The following is a 19,289-nucleotide window of genomic DNA, read 5'->3' as shown; positions in this document are numbered from 1 at the left end:
TAAAGAAGTTGAGGCTAGACAAATTCAGACTAGAAACAAGACACACATTTTTAACAGTGAGGGTTATTAATCATTGGAACAATTTACCATGGGCTGTGGTGGATTCTGTATCACAGGCAGTTTTACATTGAAGATTGGCTGTTTTTTTAAAAGATATTCTCTAGTTCAAACGAATGAATGCCAGGAAGTCCTGGGGCCTGTGTGACCCAGGTCAGACTGGATGATAACAATGGGCCGCTTGGGCCTTGGAATCAAGGGCAAACACGTGTCACCTGGCAAAATCCAGTCCCCTTAGGATTTGTAACACAGGGGTGAACCCGCAGCCTTACTTCCCAAGGGAGAGGCTAACCCCACACCCCTGGGGGGTGGGGTGGGGGGTTGGGATATCCATACAGCCCTGCCCTGTGGTGGTGGAGAACAGTGCCCCATCCACACCCGGGGGGAAGAATAACCTACCCAGCTCTGACCCCGGAAGAACAATCAATCAGTTATTAATGTTAAAAAACTGCTTGAGCCCCCCCAGCACCTCTTTCATTACAATTTAAACAGTGGGAATAACCACAGGCCTGCCCAGCCTCTCCAGGGAGAGACCAGACACCACTCACGCCCAGGGTAAGAATACCCACTCCACCACCAGTATCCCCTGGGTTGGACTTAAAGCCTCTGGAGCAGGGGGCAGGGAGGTTGTTCTCCCAAGTCAGGGCTCCCAGGTGCAAGATGGGGAGGGGCTGCATCAGGCGTGTTCTCTGGAGCAGTGGCTCTCACCCTTTCCAGCAGACTGTACCCCTTTCGGGAGTCTGATTTGTCTTGCGTACCCCCGGGATTTCACCTCACTTAAAACCTGGTTGGCTTACAAAATCAGGCATAAAAACACAAAAGGGTCACAGCAGAATATTACTGACAAGTGATTTTCTTTCTCATTTTTGCGGTACAATTATCAGTCAGTCCATTGGACTATAGATATGGTACTTACATTTCAGGGTTTGGTCTACAGAGCAGTACCAACAAGTCCCTAGAGTGGTCAGTTTGGATGAGCTATTACCAGCAGGAGAGTGAGTTTGTGTGTGTATGGGGGTGGGGGGATGTGAGAACCTGGATTTATGCAGGAAATAGCCCAGCTTGATTGTCATGCACATTGTGTAAAGAGTTGTCACTTTGGATGGGCTATCGCCAGCAGGAGAGTGAATTTGTGTGGGGGGGTGGAGGGTGAGAAAACCTGGATTTGTGCTGGAAATCACTTTAGATGGGCTATTACCAGCAGGACAGTGGGGTGGGAATAGGTATTGTTTCATATTCTCTGTGTATATATAAAGCCTGCTGCAGTTTCCACGATATGCATCTGAGGAAGTGAGCTGTAGCTCACGAAAGCTTATGCTCTAATAAATTGGTTAGTCTCTAAGGTGCCACAAGTCCTCCTTTTCTTTTTGCGAATACAGACTAACACGGCTGCTACTCTGAAACCTGTCTGCATGAAGGTTTAGTTAGTACTGACTGCGGCTGGCACTTTTCATGTCACTGGACAGGTTGTAAAACCCAGCAAATACCAGGTGAGTTGATGTAACCCCTGGAAGACCTCTGGGTATCCCGTGGGTACCCCTGCTGGAGAGGGGTGAGCCTGGGAGGAGAGTTAGGAGCAGAGTTAGGGGGCAGCGTTAGGGGACAGGGCTGGGGTCTCCCTGAGCCTGGGACTAGGGCTGAGCCGGGGGCAGGGCCAGGTTCGCTGGGGGCGGGGCTGGGGCTGAACCGGGGGCGGGGCCAGGTTAGGAGCGGTCTCCGGGGGGCGGGGCTGGGGTTGAAGCGGGGGCGGGGCCGGGTTCGGAGCGGTCTCCGCGGGGCGGGGCTGGGGCGGTGTCAGGGGCGGGGCCGGGTTAGGAGCCGTCTCCGGGGGGCGGGGCTAGGGCTGAAGCGGGGGCGGGGCCAGGTTAGGAGCGGTCTCCGGGGGGCGGGGCTGGGGCTGAAGCGGGGGCGGGGCCAGGTTAGGAGCGGTCTCCAGGGGGCGGGGCTGGGGCTGAAGCGGGGGCGGGGCCGGGTTCGGAGCGGTCTCCGCGGGGCGGGGCTGGGGCGGTGTCAGGGGCGGGGCTGGGATACGGCCGTTCTCCGGGGGGCGGGGCTGGGGCGGTGTCAGGGGCGGGGCTGGGATACGGCCGTTCTCCGGGGGGCGGGGCTGGGTCAGTGCTGAGGGCGGGGCCGGGCTGGGGGGGGTGTGTGTGTGTTCTCTGGGGGGCGGGGCGAGCCCCAGGTGGGAGGGGGCGACTCACCTGTCCCAGCCCCGCCCCCTCGGGCCGGGATTGGCCGCGGCGCTGCCCTGTGGAGCCGGCGATTGTCCCCGCGGCGCCGGGCGGCTCCTCCCCCGGGTCATGGCGCCGCCGCCCGCCCGGCCCCGCTCCGCGCCCGCCCGGCCCCGCTCCGCGCCCTGACTCGCCGCGCCCCGGCCGGAGGGGAGGCGGCGCTGCTGCTGCGGACGGTCCGGAGCCGCCGTGCCCGGGCAGGGGCATGAGGAGAGCGCGGGGAGCGGCGGCGGCGGGCGGCCTCGCGGGGCCGAGCTGAGGCGGGTCCGGCTGAGGGGACCCGCGCGGGGCCCGCGCCATGTCCCTCCTCTGCGTGCGAGGTGAGTCCGCGCCGCCGCCGCCGCCCGCCCCCCGACCGGGCTCGCGGACCTGCCCCGCTCGGGTCCCCGCTGCCCTGTGGGGGCCCCCCCGGCTCTCAGCGCCCCCCCCCCCCGGGGTCTCGCGGCGTCTGCCCGCGGGACGCTGCCCCACCTGCCTGCTCCGCCGAGGCTGGGCCGGGGGGGGCCCCAGCGACCCGCCCCCCGGGGCGGGGGGAGCTCGAGGCCCTGGCGAGCCGTGCGCGGGCGGGGGGCGCGCGGGGAGGCGGGGGGCGCCGGGGCCGCTGCCCTTGAGCGGGGCGCCCCTCCCGGGAGCCGGCTCCGGGCGCGCGCGGCGCCCCTCCCGCGAGCCGGCTCCGGGCGCGCGCGGCGCCGCGGGCGGGGGGCGGCAGCGGGGCGCGCGGAGGAGGCGAGCTGCGCCCCGAGCCGCCCGGAGCCGCCGCCGCGCGGGTGTGCGCACGGCGGGGTGTAGGGACCCTGCCTCCCTTGGCCTGCGCCTCGCCGGAGCGCTGGTTTGGACAGTAGCGACTAGGAAGAAGAAACGGCAGTCCTCATCATCTGGCGAGATCTCCTCGGCCGCTGGCTTCAGATGGGTCTCCCGCTCCAGGCTGTACGGTCCCGTTCAAGACCAATCTGTGGACTGGCCCGTCCAGTGATTGTGTAACGCCGGGATTCGTCTTTGTGGCTGTTCTTTCATTGAGTGGTTGGGGTGCGATGTTTTTACACAATAGGGTTTGCTCCGCTAGTCTGCGGGCGGGTGTGCTTGGTGATTCTTGTTTGCACAGGAACAGTTTTCTGTCTTGGTAATAATGATCCATTGTTTTTTATTTGTGGCTGTACTTTTCAGTATCTTTCTTTCTGTCTATCTTTCTTTTGTATTACTGTCTAAACACCGGCTGCTTGTACCTAACTCTGTCCACCGAGGACAGAACAGAAATGCAGCAAAGTGTTTGCCTCACCAGGGTATTACTTTTGATTGAAGGTATGTTTGGTCAGGTGAGGGGCATGTTACTTCCACAGTGTTTAAAATAAACATAAGGTGAAACCCTAAAATGTTAGGGGATTGAATATGCTCTGGTTCAACCAAGGAAATTTAGATTGAATGCTGACACTGCCCTGGAATCTTTAGTCGTTCTAGGGCCCCATCAGTGTCCTATCTAAGCACAGTTCCAAGCATGTCACAAACATTGAGCGACTGTGAAGATTAATGGATTAAAGAGGTAGAAAACCAACTATTTCCCCCTATGTTATAGAATGGAAAACTGAGGCAGAGGCGTGAAATTCTCTTGTCAAGACTTCAGAAGAGCCCCTGTATGTTGGGATTAGAGTGTAGGACTTCCTGATTCCTGGTCACTAGTTTAAACTGCTGGAAAATAGCTCTCACAAATCACCTTATTGTTCCTAGGTAGCAAAGCACAGATGGCTCAGTTCTGCTAAATTGATAGGAAATATACCAACCTTGAAATAAGAGAAAGATGATTGTCACTCTTAACTCTGGATTTCCTTGTTGCTGTTCCTTTGTGTCAACATCTGACATCATTTTATTAAATAGCTTTTTCATTTAATTTCCTTGTGGCAGTAATTGGAGTAATAAAAACTAAAATAAAAATTTACATGACTAGCAATAATCATTGTGATAGTTGTGTCTTAGTTCATTATTGCTGAGCTATCTCCATGCACCCTGTTATTTCTGCTTAAAGGAAAACAAACCTTGGTTGGCCTCGCAATTCATTCTAAATGTAAAATTCATCTGAATTTGGGTTTCTGAGCTCAATAGCTTGCCCACTTCCTGAGCTGGTAACAGTATAAGGTGGTGGTCTCATGCCTTGTGAAAGAAGCACTCTGTATGCATGTAATCAACTACCTTTTTGCTGAAGGAGTCCTAGAGAGGTGCCAAAATATTCATATTTTGTATCTATTTTGTATGTGGCAATTTTGTGCACTCTTATCAGACCCTTTGATTCATATGCTGTGTAAGACACTATTGACAGGGTATTTGATCCTTATGTAAAAGTAGCATGATATATCTCCTATGATCTTTCATTGTGGCAATATTAGATATGAAAATTAGGTGTTAAATTTGGCTTCACATCTCTCTCAAAATGTTCAGAAAACACAAACCTCTAAATTTGATCTCTGAACCAGTTTTTTGTTTTTGTTTTTAAATCTTTTTGAATGTTAATGCAGTATTTAAAACTGAAAGCTTCCCCAGTAATTTAAGCAAGGGTTGGAGGTGGCATGGAAAGTAAAGCCCTAGTCCTGCATACATTTAGTTAAGCATGTCCATTAATGTTTGCAGGGTGAAGGTCTTAAAATGTCTAAATACAAAGGCCATCATGACCCCAGACCATTTAAAGATGATGGAAACTTTCCAGGTATGAAAATATTAGAGGTGAGGCAGAGGAAACTGGAGTGGGAGAGGGCTGCTCTTCACTGTATTGGGGCAAACCCTTGAAGCGGAAAAAAAAATATTTTAGTTGCTTTTTATAGTTCAGCTGGGTGCACATTAAAACAGTGATGGTATTAACCCCTGAAAAACAGGATTAATTCTAAGGACTTGTTGCTGTCATTAACTTCAGTTCTGCTGCTGTAATACAGCATACATAGTTGGCTGTAATGAATGAGTAGTATTTTTTTCCGAATTGGCTACAAAAAATTTGGCAACCGTTAGGCTGCTAGAATGCTGTGACTACTGTCTATAACCAGTATTGTCTCAATGTTTCTGTGTGCTCCCCCGTCCACCTGTCTCCATCTGTTCTCTTCAGAGCAAAAAGACAGTCCCTGCCATGTTTTTGTACAGCACCTCGCACAATAATGGGGTCCTAAGATCACCCATTAGTTTGTCATCACCATGTTACATCATAGCTGTTGTCTCATATTAAATTGTAATTTTTCACTTTCTGAGGGTGGCTTACGCCGCTTATCAGATTTTCAGGCTGGCTTTTAATTTCTTATTCTGTTGGGCCAAAAAGACTGGAGGTGCCAAGAGGGTGAGTAGCTCCTTGATGCATCCCCTTTGAAGCTCTTCACTTCACACTATTCTCTGTTGGGACCTTTGGATTTTCTCCTGCTGCATTCATGTGCTAAAGCACAGAGAGAGACAGGGATTCTGGCTATCCGAACAGGCTTGATGGTCAGACTGGCTTCAAGTCATCTCTCTTCCCTACTTAATCAGCAGTAGTTTTTAGGTGTAGCTGGAGTGCTTTGTACTGAGGCTCCTGTTCTGGCCCTCAGAGTTAGTGCTGCCAGTGTGGCCGAGTTGTGGCCTCTGTGATGGAGCCTTATGTGCCTTTTGTAACAATGGCTTTGGCCCCAGTATCGGTGACTATTTTTGAAGCTCTGTCAATGCTCCAGGCCCCCTCATCTCAGCCCCTTCGGGAGAGGCAGATAGACGATCAAGATGCTGAGAGTTGCAGTAGTCTCAGAGGAGCTGGAAAACTCCCTTGGAAAATGTTTACTATGAAGGAGTACAAGGGCAAAGACTTCACAGGAAAGGACACAACCTTTCCTTGGTCCTTGCAGAAACCTTGACCTATCTGAGCTGATCTTGTGAACTATCTTTATCTGGATTCATTTGGTTGCTATTTCAGTGGCATCCTGTTGTGGACTAGTCAACATTTAGACTGGTGTCTCATCAGTCTCTTCTCCAGTTGATTTGGGTCTAGAGGCTTTTAAATATGTTAATTTAAAAAGCCCGCTGTGCTGTGCTGTGCGATGCTATTGAGTCTGGCAAAGCAGATACAGTAACTCCTCGCTTAACGTTGTAGTTATGTTCCTGAAAAATGCAACTTTAAGTGAAATGATCCAATTTCTCCATAAGAATTAATGTAAATACGGGGGGTTAGGTTCCAGGGAAATTTTTTTCACCAGGCAAAAGTCTCTCTCTCCACACATGCACACAGTATAAGTTTTAAACAAACAGTTTAATACTGTGATGCTTGATTGTGAAGTGATGATGATTGTGAAGCTTGGTTGAGGTGAAGAAGTCAGAGGGTGGGATATTTCCCAGGGAATGCCTTACAGCTAAATGATGAACTAGCAATTACTGAGCCCTCAAGGGTTAACTCGTTGTTAATATAATCGTAAACTCTACAAGGCAGCACAAACTGAGGGAGGGGAGACAGAGACATACATGCTGTGTGTGAGAGAGAAATGCACATTGCTCCTTTAAGTATGCTGACCCCACTCTTAAGTACACTGCCTTTTTAAGTTAATCAACAAGCTGAGATGGTAGCTGCTGCCAGGAAGCTCCCTCCATCCTGAGCCCTGTCATGTGTCCCCCCTGCTCTATGAAAATGGGATGAGTGGGGTGCAGGAGCAGGGGGAGGGGGACACCCTGACAACCCCCTTTTCCAGCCCTTCACCCCGCACAGCAAGCAGGAGGCTCCGGGGAGCAGCTCCAAGGCAGAGGGCAGGAGCAGCACATGGCAATGGGGGAGGGACAGCTGAACTGCTGGCAATTGATAGCCTGCTGGGTGGCTGCTGCCTGGGGAATGGGGAGCTGATAGGGGAGCTGCCGGTCCACCCTGGTTCCAAGCCCCCACCAGCTAGCTGCAACTGCCTGCTCTTCCTGCAAGCAGTGGACAAAGCAGGTGGCTACCAAATGATGTTATAAGGGAGCATTGCACAACTTTAAACGAGCATGTTCCCTAATTGATCAGCAATGTAACAACGTTAACTGGGACGACTTTAAGTGAGGAGTTACTGTAAAAGCTAATTTTGAATCACTCTTCCTATGAGTGTAAGTTTCTAAAATTGAAGGTCATTTTCCTGATGATTGTGACTTCAGCTCATGTAGCAAGTGAACTTCTGGCTCCAGTCACTGATCAACTTTATGCCAGTTTCTACAAGCATAAGATAGTGTTACAGACTTATCAGAAAGAAAAGGAGTACTTGTGGCACCTTCGAGACTAACCAATTTATTTGAGCATAAGCTTTCGTGAGCTATAGCTCACTTCGTCGGATGCATCCTGTGGTTTCCAGCCAGTTATAGAAGCCCGATAAACCTGTGATATAATGTAGATAGTTCCTCCCTTTGGTTCCCCAAAGTTCAGGGACCATTTTTATCTGTGCCAAAGATTGCCAACTTTTATGCTGATACATTTATAACTGATTATACTTTTTGCTATATAGCAGATCTTACTGGATCTTACAGAGTGGTAGGCTTCTTGCATTTCAGCAAAGCTTATTATTAGGAAATACATGCCTCAACACATCTTAAATTTCAAAGAATTAATACTGATAAAATATAAGAACGAAAGATCTTTTTCAGAAAAAGAAACCTATTAATTGATACTGCTGGATGGATTAGTAGGATATAATAGCTAGCAAAATAATCCTATGGGCTACAGGCTGCATGAGCACAAAGCTGCTCTTTAGCCCCTTCTTGCCTGGTCAGGGCTTTGTACACCCTGTCATGGATGGTGGGCGCTCTGTTTTTGCAAACATTATTGCTTGGATTTGGTCTTTGGGAGTGAATCCAGTTTCAGTCTGTCTATGCTCCAAGATAGGAGAGGCCAGTCCCCTTTGAAGGTTAGTTTAATTTTGGGATGTCCTTATTTAAATTGACTTGCTTTGATTTCTGACCATATTACCATTCCCTCTAGCAGACTTCTGTTCTGAATGTTCATGGTTTGGGCCTATTGCTCATGCAGATATCCCAACTCAATTTAAAACCATAGTTCACTTAACTCTAATGTGGGTCTGTATTCCTACAGACATTCTTTGAGCTTCAAGAATGAAATCCTCACAGGTGATCGCTGCAGACTTGTGAGGATACTTCTACGTCAGATACATTAACTTGGCATTCAGGTTAATCTTTACAACCACAGAGGTTATAAAGTTAATTTACTTTGGAAATTAAAGCTTACATTTCATAGCTATTGATCGTATTGGCCTCAACACCCACCAGGGAAAACTTCCTATTTGCCAAGTAGATGAAGAGATATTAGTGGAAACTCTGACCTTGGTGGGTTCATAGTAACTTTACTTCAAAGTTCAGGAATGCTGTTCTTATCACTATGTAGCTTGATATGTTCATTCATTGCCTCCTTTCCCCCCACACCCCCAGTAGAAAAATGAAAGCCTTCTTGATTTGGTGGTGTTAGAAGCTGTTACTTTTCTTCCGTCCCTTTAGAGGAAAAGTTTCTAGAAGGAGCTGAGGTACTGGCAAATGGAAACTGCAGACAGGGGTTTGCACTCTGCTACACTCTCACTGGGTAAAATATCTAAGAGCTCTTGGCCTGTTGCACTGGAATGACAGATCCAAAACTGGGGATCTGGTGAGGTGAAAGCTTCAAGAACTGTTGCAGGTAAGGGATTTCCTTTATACTGACATTCACTAACACTTATTGGAGGGTGCCAGTACTTATAAACAAAACTTCTACTTTTTGTGGAACTGCTCTTATATGTAAAAGATTAAAAGGTGAGGGCAGGGAGTGTATCTTCCATTGTATTTGTACTGGATCCTGCTTGGGTGCTATCATGAAGCGAATAATAAATAAAAGCTGAAATGAATAAATGTTCATTTAATCCTTGACAATTGCATCATATCCCAGGTATGTAACAAAACAAAACATGCTGTATGACTTCACATACTTACTATATCTGAGAATACTGGCACTTCAAAGAAAACTTCAGTATACTCTTGTCCAGCAGCAAACATGGGAGACAGGCAAAGTCCTGATACACAAGTACCACTGATGATTGGCATTAGAGACACTGTGATTTAGACATGATGAGCATGGCAAAACCTGTGTGTGGTAGGTGAAAGGAGATGTATACCAAATTGCCAAATTACGTTGAAACAGAAGCAGTCAATGTTCATGGATTGAATTAAGGAGAGTGTTAGGGACAACTTCCTGGTGCAAGTGCTAGAGGAACCAACTAGGGGCCGTGCTCCTCTTGACCTGCTGCTCTCAAAGAGGAAAGACTTGGTAGGGAAGTAGAATTCGGTGGCAACCTGGGCAGCAGTGACCATGAGAGAGTTGAATTCAGGATCCTGACACAAGGAGGAAAGGAGAGCAGCAGAATATGGACCCTGGACTTCAGAAAAGCAGACTTTGACTCCCTCAGGGAACTGATGGGCAGGATCCCCTGGGAGAATAACATGAAGGGGAAAGGAGTCCAGGAGAACTGGCTGTATTTTAAGGAAGCCTTATTGAGGGTGCAGGAACAAACCATCCCGATGTGCAGAAAGAAGAGCAAATATGCACCCAGCTTGGCTTAATGGAGAAATCTTTGGTGAGCTGAAACACAAAAAAGAAGCTTACAAGAAGTAGAAACTTGGACAAATGACTAGGGAGGAGTATAAAAATATTGTTTGAGCATGCAGGGGTGTTATCAGGAAGGCCAACGCACAATTGGAGATACAGCTAGCAAGGGATGTGAAGGACCTTACTGAATAGGGGGAGGAAAGCTAGTGACAGAGGATGTGGAAAAAGCTGAAGTACTCAATGCTTTTTTTGCCTCAGTCTTCACAGACAAGGTCAGCTCTTAGACTGCTGCACTGGGCAGCACAGCAAGGGGAGGAGGTGAGCAGCCCACAGTGGTGAAAGAACAGGTCAAGGACTATTTAGAAAAGCTGGACATGCACAAAATCCATGGGGCTGGATCTAATGCCTCTGAGGATGCTGAGAGAGTTGGCTGATGTGATTGCAGAGCTATTGGCCATTATCTTTGAAAACTTGTGGCGATTAGGGGAGGTCCTGGACAACTGGAAAAAGGCAAATATAGTGCCCATCTTTAAAAAAGGGAAGAAGGAGAATCCAGGGAACTACAGCCTTACCTCAGTCCCTGGAAAAATCATGGAGCAAGTCTTCAAGGAATCCATTTTGAAGCACTTGGAGGAGAGGAAGGTGATCAGGAACAGTCAACATGGATTCACCAAGGGCAAGTCATGCCTGGCCAACCTGATTGGCTTCTATGATGAGATAACTGGCTCTGTGGATGGGGGGAAAGTGGTGGACATGATATACCTTGACTTAAGCAAAGCTTTTGATATGGTTGAGCATGGGGAGTAGGTGGCCAGCCCTCTGTGGAGAAAGAGGTGGTTAGGGACTATTTAGAAAAGCTGGACGTGCACAAGTCCATGGGGCCGGACGTGTTGCATCAGAGTGCTAAAGGAATTGGCGGCTGTGATTGCAGAGCCATCGGCCATTATCTTTGAAAACTTGTGGCGAACGGGGGAAGTCCTGGATGACTGGAAAAAGGCTAATGTAGTGCCAATCTTTAAAAAAGGGAAGAAGGAGGATCCTGGGAACTACAGGCCAGTCAGCCTTACCTCAGTCCCCGGAAAAATCATGGAGCAGGTCCTCAAGGAATCAATCCTGAAGCACTTACACGAGAGGAAAGTGATCAGGAACAGTCAGCATGGATTCACCAAGGGAAGGTCATGCCTGACTAATCTAATTGCCTTCTATGATGAGATTACTGGTTCTGTGGATGAAGGGAAAGCAGTGGATGTATTGTTTCCTGACTTTAGCAAAGCTTTTGACACAGTCTCCCACAGTATTCTTGCCAGCAAGTTAAAGTAGTATGGGCTGGATGAATGCAGTATAAGGTGGGTAGAAAGTTGGCTATATTGTCGGGCTCAACGTGTAGTGATCAATGGTTCCATGTCTAGTTGGCAGCCGGTATCAAGTGGAGTGCCCCAAGGGTCGGTCCTGGGGCCGGTTTTGTTCAATATCTTCATAAATGATCTGGAGGATGGTGTGGATTGCACCCTCAGGAAGTTTGCAGATGACACTAAACTGGGAGGAGTGGTAGATACGCTGGAGGGTAGGGATAGGATACAGAAGGACCTAGGCAAATTGGAGGATTGGGCCAAAAGAAATCTGAGGTTCAACAAGGATAAGTGCAGGGTCCTGCACTTAGGACGGAAAAACCCAATGCACCGCTACAGACTAGGGACCGAATGGCTAGGCAACAGTTCTGCGGAAAAGGACCTGGGGTGACGAGAAGTTGGATATGAGTCAACAGTGTGCCCTTGTTGCCAAGAAGGCCAATGGCATTTTGGGATGTATAAGTAGGGGCATAGTGAGCAGATCGAGGGACGTGATCGTTCCCCTCTATTCGACATTGGTGAGGCCTCATCTGGAGTACTGTGTCCAGTTTTGGGCCCCGCACTACAAGAAGGATGTGGATAAATTGGAGAGAGTCCAGCGAAGGGCAACAAAAATGATTAGGGGTCTGGAACACGTGACTTATGAGGAGAGGCTGAGGGAACTGGGATTGTTTAGTCTGCAGAAGAGAAGAATGAGGGGGGATTTGATAGCTGCTTTCAATTACCTGAGAGGTGGTTCCAGAGAGGATGGTTCTAGACTATTCTCAGTGGTAGAAGAGGACAGAATGAGGAGTAATGGTCTCAAGTTGCAGTGGGGGAGGTTTAGGTTGGATATTAGGAAACACTATTTCACTAGGAGGGTGGTGAAGCACTGGAATGGGTTCCCTAGGGAGGTGGTGGAATCTCCTTCCTTTAGAAGTTTTTAAGGTCAGGCTTAACAAAGTCCTGGCTGGGATGATTTAGTTGGGGATCGGTCCTGCTTTGAGCAGGGGGTTGGACTAGATGACCTCCTGAGGTCCCTTCCAATCCTGATACTCTATGATTCTATGGTTTCCCACAGTATTCTTACCAGCCAGTTAAAGTAGTATGGATTGTATGACTGGACTATAAGGTGGATAGAAAGTTGGCTAGATTGTCAGGCTCAACAGGTTGTGATCAATGGCTCAATGTCTAGTTGGCAGCTTGTATCAAGGGGAGTGCCTCAGGGGTCGGTCCTGGAGCTGGTTTTGTTCAACATCTTCGTTAATGATCTGGATGATGGGATGGATTGCACCCTCAGCAAGTTCGCGCATGACACTAAGCTGCGGGGAGAGGAAGATACGCTGGAGGGTAGGGGGAGGGTAGCGAGAGGGTCCTGAGTGACCTAGACAAACTGGAGGATTGAGCCAAAAGAAATCTGATGAGGTTCTATCAGGATAAGTGCAGAGTCCTGCACTTAGTGCATGGGATTCTTCCGTCCTACTACAGGCTGGGGACCGACTGGCTAAGGGGCAGTTCTGCAGAAAAAGACCTGGGGATTACAGTGGATGAGAAGTTGGATATGAGTCCGCAGTGTGACCTTGTTGCCAAGAAGGCTAAAGGCATATTGGGCTGCATTATTTGGAGCATTGCCAGCACATCGAGGGAAGTGATTTTTCCCATCTATTCGGCATTGGTGAGGCCACATCTGGAATATTGCGTCCAGTTTTGGGCCCTACACTACAGAAAGGATGTGGACAAATTGGAGAGAGTCCAGTGGAGGGTAATGAAAATGATTAGGGGGCTGGGGCACATGACTTATGAGGAGAGGCTGAGGGAACTGGGCTTATTTAGTCTGCAGAAGAGAAGAGTGAGGGGGGATTTGATAGCAGCCTTCAACTACCTGAAGGGGGGTTCCAAAGAGGATGGAGCTCAGCTGTTCTCAGTGATGGCAGATGAGAGAACAAGGAGCAATGTTCTTAAGTTGCAGTGTGGGAGGTGTAGGCTGGATATTAGGAAACACTATTTCACTAGGAGGGTGGTGAAGCACTGGAATGGGTTCCCTAGGGAGGTGGTGGAATCTCCTTCCTTAGAGGTTTTTAAGGCCCAGCTTGACAAAGCTCTGGCTCGGATGATTTAATTGCGGTTGGTCCTACTTTGAGCAGGGGGTTGGACTAGATGAGCTCCTGAGGTCTCTTCCAACCCTAATCTTCTATGCATCTAAGGGAGGAACTATATAAGGACTGTGTTTAGACTACTTAAGCATAGAAGTGGAAGAGCAAAAAATTAGGAGAAAGATTCCAATAATGTCAAAACTAAATCAGAGTTACTGGAAGCTTTAATTACTTTCAAAACTAAGTTTCTTGCGTAGGTGTTGGAACTATGGGTGCTGTGTTGAAGTGGTTTCCATCATATGTAGGGTTTGAAAAATTGAAGTATTAGCTTGAATTGGGATAGAGGAAGGAAGGAAACTGAATGCTAAAATCCAAAATGCAGCCATTTTACTGCAACTTGAAAAAAGATGTTTTGAAAAGCCATGTAACTGAAAAAGGAGGCAATTTCAAGAGCAGATGAATGCGGACTGTTAAACATAGAATGGAGACACACATGAGAGGTAGGCTAAATTAAAAAGGAAGCAAACCAGGTCCTGTAACCCAAGGGAGGAAATAAAATGGCAATGGGAGGTAAGTGAGTGAGGTCTAAAAAGGCCCACGTTTTGAAGTGGTGTTTTTGCTTGGTGTTTACGTCAGTGAAAAGGAAAATGTATGAGCAAACCTTGTGCGGGAAGCAATAGGATTAGTAAATAATAGTTGGAGGGGTCAGAAGCAAGTAGTTTAAAAAAATATATATATGAGAAGACTAAACATAAAAATCAGATGAAATGTACCTGAGGTTTAAAAAAAACCTCCTGAAAGGAACTTCAGAGTACCTGGAAATAATAATACATTTGTAGCATTAATTACCCATGATTCATCCTTGTCACACTTTTTTTTTAAACTAAAAATTCCATCAGTGTCGTACTTTCTTTGCCTGATTCCACTAAGCTCCTTTGGTTTTCCTACCTTTCATTCCCCAATCTTGGCTATCTACAATACTGCAATTTAAAGTCCTCTTCTTTTGCCCTGACTACAGCTGAATCCCTTCCAACACAACCCTTGAAATCCTTTTAGTTACCATGTTTCAGTACATCACATCTTGGCTCCTATCTATCATTTCAAAATGTGGCATAATTTCCCCTTACCTAAATTAGTGTTTTTTCTTTTTGTACAGTCTTCCTAATCCTTCTACCCTATGTGTTGTGCTGGTTTATGTGCTGCCTACCACTTATGGGGTGAATTAACCTTCTATCTTTTGTCTACCCAGTTCCCTCCCCCTATCTTGCAAATATTTCCTTAAAACTCACTTCCTCTCCTCTCCTCTCCTCTTTTCTATGCTGCTCACCACATCCATCTGCATCAGAACCGTTGCTTTGTATATGATATTATTGCATCAGTTACTTTGTATATGATTTTAAAAATCTTCAGGTAGGGACTTTATCTTGTTTGTGTGTGTTCTGTGAAGTATGTATATTTTGCTGCTAAGAAGGGGTAAAATGTCTCTCAGTAGGTGAGATTTCCATTTATATCAAAATTAGCTAGGAGTGTTGGAGTATCTCACTCATTTTTGTTTTTATACTGTACAATATTAGCAAAAGTTAGTACATTAATGCGTTTGTCTGTACACCTATTAGAACCCCATGTGAAAATTCTGATGATGGAAGCAAGCATTGAAAAAATGGAAATGGATCCTTTTTAATTTTGCATTACTGAGCAGGACCGTTCACTCTGTTAAATCCCTTCTTGAAGTAGTATAGTGTTTGCTTTCAGTTAAGAGGAGAACTTTGATGCTCTTTCTCTCTTCTGTCATTGTGATGTTTGGCCATAGCTTCTTCTATAGCCCATTAGCAAGCTTTTCAAAATAGATAGAATGAGGTCAGTAGTAACCTGTGCTCCATTTCAGGGGCTGAATCCCGCACTTGCAGTTTTTGCTGGCTTGGGAGTGAAGGTCTCTTAATTTGGGTCTCCAATGTAGCATGTTTGTAATTCGCACTTTTAGCACTAGCTTGTTTGAACAGATATTTTATTTTACTCAAAATAAATACTACAAATTTTCTTTCTTGTGGAGATTAAAAGGGAAATAACAGTTGGACTCGAAAAGCATTGACAGAGGCACGATGTAATTGAGACAAATAGGCGTATGAAAGAATAGCATCTGACAAAGTTGCTAGTGTACTTCTTACATGTCTCTTATCTTGAGGGAGGTCACATATGTTGGGAATTATCTACATGGAAAATAGAATAATGAAACTGAGGTATAAGAAGTCCTTACAGTAAAGGACCAAATCCCACATTATTTCAAGTTTCCTGTCACACAAATGTTTCTGATATTTGGACCTTGGCAAATTGGGCTATGGTGCTAGAATGACTTGGAAAATAACTTTTAAAGTGTCAACTGTTTTCATTCTGTCCTTAACAGAACAAAAGCAGAGTACTAACTGTTACAAATGGAATCTGACTTCTGATACACTTTAGCTACAGGAAGTACAAAAATATATTTGTACATGTCTTAGGATGGCTAATAAGTATTAACCTCTGTCAGGCTACTTTCACTCCTTTTGTTATTTAACATTATCATAATGGGGATATGGTCCTAACTCTTCCATAGAGCAGCTTGTCCTTTATCCTTTGATACTTTGACTTTCTTTTAGTAGGATAAATGGAGAAAAGATAATTAATCCTGTATTTTACAGTGTTATATCCCTGAACCAGTGTAATACCATGTACCTTTCTGTTACTGGTGGCTATAACTAGGTGCCTGTTCAAATGACCTTAGCTGGGACTTACGGCAACCATTTGTATTAAAACGTGTATATTACACACCCTGTTTAACTCACAATTATAATCTGTATTTTTCTGCCTGCTATAAATTCCGTGTTCTGATTTGGTTTAAAAAAAAGCATAAAAGTTTGTAACAAATGCGTGTTTTGTCATGTGAAATCTAGGCAAAATAAGCTCTATCTTTTTATATATATATATATATATATATACACACATATATGAACATTCCTCAGGGTGAGGTTATGCTAGCACCTATGATGCATTGAAGAGGGTGATGGTTCTGGAGTGTGTTTCATGCTGCTTGTGACCTTTAATATCCTTTTGTAATAGAGCACACCTGAACAAAAGTAACAGGATATTAGGAAAAAGATTATGATCTCTGCGGAACCTCATTAGAAACACGCACATTTGATGATGGTTCTTCATTGACAACCACTGTTTGAGGTCTGTCAGTTAGCCAGTTCTTAATCTATTTAATGTGCCCCATTGATGTTGTGTAGTACTAATTTTTTTCATCAGAATGACGTGTGGTACTAAGTCAAAAGCCTTATAAAAGTCTTAAGTATGTTTCATCTCCTCAGTTATCTTTATCAACCCAACTTTGAATCTCATCAAAGAATGAAATCAGGTTTGCTTGACAAGACCTATTTTCCGTAGAACCATGTTGATAGCATTAATTATATTCCTATCTCTTAAATCTTTATCAATTGAATCCCACATCTGCTTTTCCATTATATTGCCTGGGATTGATGTCAGGTTACCAGGGCCTATGATTACCCATGTTGTTTTGCTTGCCATTCTTTGAATATTGGACATTAGCACTCTTCCAGTCCTCTGGAATTTCCCCTGTATTCCAAGGTTTATTAAAAATTATCAGTCGGCCAAATACCTTCTCCAGCCAGCTTTTCTAGAACTCTTGAGTGCACATTTTATGAGCCTGCTAATTTAAAAATGTTTATCCATAGCAGATATTGTCTAACATCCTCCTCAGTTACTAATAGATTGGAAGATAGTTCATCAACCTCATATGATACAAGTACATTATCCAGCTTCTTTCCAAGTATAGAACAAAATTATTCGTTAAATGCTTCTGCCTTTTCTGCATCATTAACCATTTTATCTCTTGTCCTCATCAAGAAGATGGCATTGCCAGCAATGGTGTGTCTTTGAACACATTACTGTGGCAATCTCAAATTCACAAAGAGAGACTGCCAGTTAGTGAATCCCAGACATCTCTTCAGTTCTGTACAGTACACTTCTTTGCAGTAATGCTGTCCTTAATGTTTTGTGAAGGTGGTGACTTGGGGAAGAGATTCAAAGGAGTCCTAAGGAAGTTAAAACTCCAGCTCCCATTGAAATTCAGTGGGCTTTTGGGTACCTAATTCTGTTAGGTAGTCTAGAAAATCCCAGCATCCACAATTGAATTTATTCAGTCATGGTGCTTTTTTCCTGTTCTGTCTAGTCAGAGGTGGGTCATCTACTGCAATTGCACAACTGATGGAGCAGACTTACTTTTAGGAATGTCACAAAAATAGCTTGTGCAAGAACCACTTGGGTGCAATTCAGCTGACAGAGATTCTCTTGTATTGGTGAGAGGGGCGTGTATATAAGAGAGACAGCATGACAGTGAGGTTCCAGAAGTCCTGTACTGAACTTACACCCCTGATGCTTTTTACTGAAACTGAGTAGGATTCTTATGAATTTAACTTATGTTTAATAGAACAGAGTAGTGGTGCAGAGCAGGAGGACGTGTCCTGTTCCAGTCTATCTGCAATCCAAAACACAGTGGATAAGTAACAAAAATTTGGCTACCAGCCTGGACTGTGTCCCTTTAAGGAATACTGGTTTTAACCTTATTACTTAAAGCTCCTGTGACTTAAACCTCTTAATTCTTTACAGCCCAATACTGTTTTCTAAACTGAATCTTGAGCATTTATACTGCTGGAGGAGAAGATTCTTACACTTGAAACTTTTTGCAAAATTAGGTCCCTGTGCATCTTCTGTCAAAGTATTTGAAATGCTTATTTTCTTGCTTCATGTCAGAGTCCATCACCTTGGGCCATTATTGTGGAGATGGAGGCTGTTTAAAATCTGACGTTCAAAGACTTACCAGGTGAAAGGACTCTCCAGTCCAGTTTTCCTCCAGATTAAGTCTAAAGAGTTAACTTCTTGCTCTCTTCTTCAGAAGAATGACTTTCCCAGAAAGAGAAGGAGAACTTGAGGCACCTTAGAGACTAACACATTTATTTGAACATAAGCTTTCATGAGCTGTAAGTTTGAAAGTTTATGCTCAAATAAATTTGTTAGTCTCTAAGGTGCCTCAAGTCCTCCTTTTCTTTTTGCGAATACAGACTAACACGGCTGCTACTCTGAAACTTGTTTCCCAGAAGGGAAGATGACAGACTCTGGGTCTGAGGAATCTGAAGAGCTCTGTGTAAGTGTAAGGCTGATGGCAGTTCTGATCAAAATTGTAGGGTCGGCTGAAAACTGACAAACTCACAGCTGGAAGTCAGGCCAATTCAGTTGTGTATTAGCAGAAGATCAAAAGAGGCTGTAAAATGTATGTGCATGGGTTAGGTGTTTAAACTTAATAGAATTAATGAAATTTTGCAGGCACTTTTTTCACTTATCTGTATCTTGTTAATATTTTGCATTATATATGACCCCCTGTGTCTAAATGACCTTCCAAATGTGAAAAAGCCTTGTGTAATGCAAATGAAGGACTCTTTTATTAGAAAGGTAATGCATCTCAGGCATTTCAAAGCAAGTGGTCATTTTGTAGAGCATTCAGAGTTCAAAGACTCTAAAAGCATTCCCCTCTCTCAGCCATCAAAGAAGAAGAAATCACGTGATAGCTGTCCTGTCAGATTGTTCTAAGAGAATGAATATAAATATTGATACGAAGGAAAATCCTTCCTCTTTGGACTGTTTCTATTCTAAAAGGGCAAAATAACTGAAGTGAGCTGTAGCTCACGAAAGCTCATGCTCAAATAAATTGATTAGTCTCTAAGGTGCCACAAGTACTCCTTTTCTTTTTCCAGAGTTATTCTGGGTAGCCCTGAGAGACTCTTGGGAACTGGTAGATTACTACATCTCTGCTACCATTTGGTATTATAAACTGTGACTCAGCTGTACATATTTTATCTCCTTTAACCTCTCAATAACTCTGATTTCTTTTTCTTAGCTAACAAACCTTTAGTTAGGTTTCAGAGTAACAGCCATGTTGTATTCACAAAAAGAAAAGGAGTACTTGTGGCACCTTAGAGACTAACCAATTTATTTGAGC

At 45.4% G+C, this 19,289-nt stretch overlaps 1 protein-coding gene and 1 long non-coding RNA gene across 6 annotated transcripts in view; one reads left to right on the top strand and one right to left on the bottom strand.

The window, feature by feature from the left end:
- Positions 1 to 2,343, bottom strand: part of LOC311520901 — a 38,556-nt gene extending 36,213 nt beyond the window's left edge. Inside the window, exon 1 of the long non-coding RNA XR_014711729.1 lies at positions 2,259 to 2,343. This is a non-coding gene — a long non-coding RNA (uncharacterized lncRNA). The remainder of the gene's footprint in view (positions 1 to 2,258) is intronic.
- Positions 2,344 to 2,435: 92 nt separating this feature from the next.
- Positions 2,436 to 19,289, top strand: part of UNC13B (unc-13 homolog B) — a gene marked incomplete at its 5' end in the record, with an annotated part of 380,494 nt that continues 363,640 nt past the window's right edge. For 4 of the 5 annotated variants that reach the window (XM_084628800.1, XM_084628798.1, XM_084628797.1 and 1 more), the window contains one exon: positions 2,436 to 2,608. In XM_084628800.1, the coding sequence (XP_084484926.1) occupies positions 2,587 to 2,608 (22 nt within the window). Of the gene's footprint in view, positions 2,609 to 8,804; positions 8,917 to 19,289 lie in introns of those variants that run through there. The other variant, XM_084628799.1, reaches the window with a different exon arrangement.

The sequence above is a fragment of the Lepidochelys olivacea genome (assembly GCF_965140295.1).
Source record: "Lepidochelys olivacea isolate rLepOli2 genome assembly, chromosome: 5".
Lineage (NCBI taxonomy): Eukaryota > Metazoa > Chordata > Testudines > Cheloniidae > Lepidochelys > Lepidochelys olivacea.
This window is presented reverse-complemented; position numbering and strand designations above follow the sequence as displayed.